Here is a 3,716-nt window from a genome sequence, read left to right as displayed (position 1 = left end):
TAAGAAGAAGAAGAAGAAGAAGAAGAATGAATATCTTTTATTTTCCTTTTAGCATCAATTGAATTTGGACTCGAAAAGCTTTATTTCTGTCCTATATGGAAAGGAAAAAAAAAAAAAATATATATATATATATATATATATATATATATTTATAATAGTTCAATGCCCACGATAATTAATTTTTTCATATAAAAAAAGATATAAATGTCTAAATGATTTTGTAGAGATGATAATGATGACTTATTTTGTTCATGAGATATTGAGATCATTTTCTAAATTTTGGATAACCATAAATGCATGCTTTTGAAGCGTTATAAATTCATCTGTACATATAATCATAGAAAATGTAATTTAAAAACTAATTCAACAATACTGTCCCAATAAATAAATAATTTGTTTCGAGAAAATATTGATTAAACAAAATAATAAACAGAATTATAATTTTAGTAAGCGAAAGATTATTTCATGCTAATTAAGAGTATATGTAACAATTTTACACCGGAATTTTATACCATCACCATCATCAACCTTTCAGATTATATTAAAAAAAAAAAAAAAAAAGAACAAAAAAACAAAAAAATTCAACAAAGAACAAAACAACCTCCCGCCAAACAACACCATTACAGCAAACACACCCTCCCTTCGATACGTCATCGTTTTGAAAGCTTTCACCTCCTTTTGTTCTTGCTTCCGAGCAACAGAGAAAAGTAGAACAAAATCCTAAACAAGAAACCCCAAGCCACCGTAATCCACAAGCAATTCCACTTGCTCAGATCGGTCACACCCTCTTGTTGCAAAATGTCCGAACCCGTCGTCAAGCACGTCGAGCTCGTGATCTTCATCCCCAACGTGTTGCTCATATTCTCCAGAAGCTTCATTTTCATGGCGGTGGGTACGGCCTTCAGCGGCGAGTTGTCGAAAATCTGAATTCCCCTAACGAAACACTTCACCGGATCATCAAACTCGTTCTGCAAAACCGCTTCGTACGGATACTTAACGAGGGAAAGATAGTGGAACCAAATCCAATAACCCGGAATTCGATCCCTGTTGATGAAAAACCCACTGAATAACAGAAAATAAGCCAAAATGGCGACGACAATTGTGTATCCAAGCATCACATGAGGAACTACACCGGAGAGAAAAGTGACGAAGGAGCTTCCGGCCCAGAAAGAAGCGAAGATGATGAGGAAATAGAAGAGGAAACCGGAGAGTCCACCGTCGAGGCCCACGGCCCAAAAGGTGGTGGCTGAGAAAGCCAAAGAGAGGAAAACAAGCGAAGGCAAAGCGGCGAGAGAGTGAGAGAGGACGTAGGAAGATCTACGATAGGCATTGTAAGCAGTTTCTCTCATGAAAACGTAACGCTCTTGAAGGAAGACTGGGAGAGCATCAGCACAGGTGTAGAAAGTGGTGGACATAGCGAAAGCGAAGAATCCCAACCGTTCTTGAACGCCTTTTGGAGAGTCATCCAGGTTCCAAAACATGGTCGCCAGGATGAAACCGGTGACCAAAACCGCAGCTAATCGAATACCGAACAGCTCCGGCATTCTTCTGGAGTTTTTCATCGAACGCTTGAAGAGCACCGCCATTTCGATCCAGAATGGGTTCGCAAAAGTCGGAACCATGGAGGTCGGGCTGACATCACAGGTATTCGTAGCGCCTGGAACTAATTTGCCTCTTGATATGCTCGCGCTGATTGCTTCTTTGAGAGAGAGTTTCTCTCCGTGCCGATCAACTGAATCGTTGGAGTTGTTTCGGTTTGTGTGTTTCATGCTTTGCCATGATTTGTTGAATTCCACTAAGCTTTTCGTTCCTCCAGGTGAGCCTTCCAGTTGTCGAATCAGATCCAGTGCGAATTCGGTTCGATTCTCGTTCTCCGGGATTGGATGGCCGAACTCGGTGAAGAAAAGAGGGAGACTCGTCGGAGAGCCGCTGTATACGGTTTGACCTCGAGAGAGGAAGATCATGCGGTCCAGCAAGCTTAGGATTCGATAGCTCGGTTGGTGAATCGACATGATCACGATGCTTCCACTCTGAGCGATTCTCTGCAACACCTTCACCACCATGAACGCGCTGGTTGAATCGAGTCCCGATGTCGGTTCGTCGAGGAATAAAAGGATCGGGTCGTGGATTATGTCGATTCCGATCGAGACTCGCCGCCGTTCTCCGCCTGAGACTCCGCGGTGGCCTTCGTCCCCGATTACGGTTTTCGAGGCGTTTCGGAGACCGAGCTGGTCGATTAGTGCTTGAACTCGCATCTTCTTTTTGGATTTGGAAAGCGTTCGAGGGAGGCGAAACTCCGCTGCGAACATGAGCGTCTCTTCAACTGTGAGCATCGGGAAGAGAAGGTCGTCTTGCATTACGTACGCCGAAATCACTTTCAGAAGCCGCGATTCTATAGCCTCGCCGTTCAAAGTCATGGTTCCTTTCAAACTCCCCTTCGCTATCCGATTCGCCAAAGCGTCGATCAGAGTCGATTTTCCAGAACCACTCGCTCCCATCACCGCCATTATCTCGCCGTCGCGAGCTTCGCCTGAGATATCGTTGAGAAGAGTCTTCGTCCTAGTGAACAAGTTCTCTCCGACTACCGGCTCAGCTACCGAAGCCGTTCCGAGCCGGTTATGACTCCGGGAAAACAACGAAGAAAAGTTCATCTTCCGGGGAGCTTTCACACTGTAAGTGAGATTATTGAAAGAGAGCACGAACGGCAACGACCTCGGCTCAATCGTAGCGTCGGTGAGATCGACGACTTGGTGAACCGGAGTTTCGCTTCCATCTCCGGTGACTTCCTTACGAACATCTCCGACGCATTTGAGAAGCTGACCTAAAGTGGGAGACAATCCGGGGGAAGGAACGGACGACGACAAGTCGTTGAGCTCCATGGTGTGGAAATACGACGACGCGTCTCTTGCCGGAGATATGTAATTATCTGCTACGACTCGGGACATGATTTTGTCAGTGTTTCTGTGCTGTTTTATCAAACTAGGCCTGGTTATGTAAAGTAAGCAATTTATGGAGTTTGAGCCCCGAGAATTAAGAAAGAGATAAGGGTGTGTTTGGAAATGGGTTCTGTTTGTGTTTCTTCAGCAACATATGCGTTTGTTTTTTGACGCCGGTAATTCGGGAATGAAGGAAAAGCAGTTAACGGCGTTAGACAAACGCCTTGTTCACGAGGACAGTGGGGGGGGGGGGGTGTGTTGGGTGTTTGCTTTGGAAGACGAAGAAAGAAGAAGAAGAAGAAGAAGAAGAAGAAGAAGAAGGGGAAGAAGAAAGGCTGGGCTATCTGGGATGTTTGAGTTTTTAGTATATATAGAAATATTTATAAAAAATAAATATTAAAATAAATAAAAGAGAGATAGTTAATTGAGGTGGATTTGGATTTGGATTTGGATTAGGATTTTTTTTTTATTTTTTGGTGTGGTGAAATTTAATTTTTGATGTACGAGTAAGTATAGAAGAAGGAAGAGGAGGGGAGGTGAGAGAAAGGTGACCTAAAACGCCTAATCCATTGTCTATACGTCTTGTTTATATTTTTCTTGAAGAAGGGGGATGAGAAGGGGGTATACGTGAAAGGATTTCGTTGACTATTGATGACACGTGGCGTAATGGGTGTTTACGGATGATAATTTTTGTTCACATTTATGGGGGGTTTATGAGAAGGAATTAGGTTGGGTGTTGATCTACTGTGGCGTAAGCCGGCTGTGTGTGTGTGCGGGCAA

At 43.5% G+C, this 3,716-nt stretch overlaps 1 protein-coding gene across 1 annotated transcript; it reads right to left on the bottom strand.

Annotated features, from left to right (window-relative positions):
- Nucleotides 1–373: 373 nt before the first annotated feature.
- On the bottom strand, nt 374–3,298 carry LOC107413578 (ABC transporter G family member 6). The gene has a single exon (XM_016021564.4). It carries the CDS (start codon nt 2,943–2,945, stop codon nt 669–671), a length of 2,277 nt encoding a protein of 758 aa, XP_015877050.2. The 5' UTR covers nt 2,946–3,298; the 3' UTR covers nt 374–668.
- Between the last annotated feature and the right edge of the window lie 418 nt (nt 3,299–3,716).

This window comes from Ziziphus jujuba, chromosome 8, assembly GCF_031755915.1.
Source record: "Ziziphus jujuba cultivar Dongzao chromosome 8, ASM3175591v1".
Classification (NCBI taxonomy): domain Eukaryota; kingdom Viridiplantae; phylum Streptophyta; class Magnoliopsida; order Rosales; family Rhamnaceae; genus Ziziphus; species Ziziphus jujuba.
Note: the sequence above shows the minus strand (reverse complement) of the source record. Positions and strands in the feature narration are given on the sequence as shown.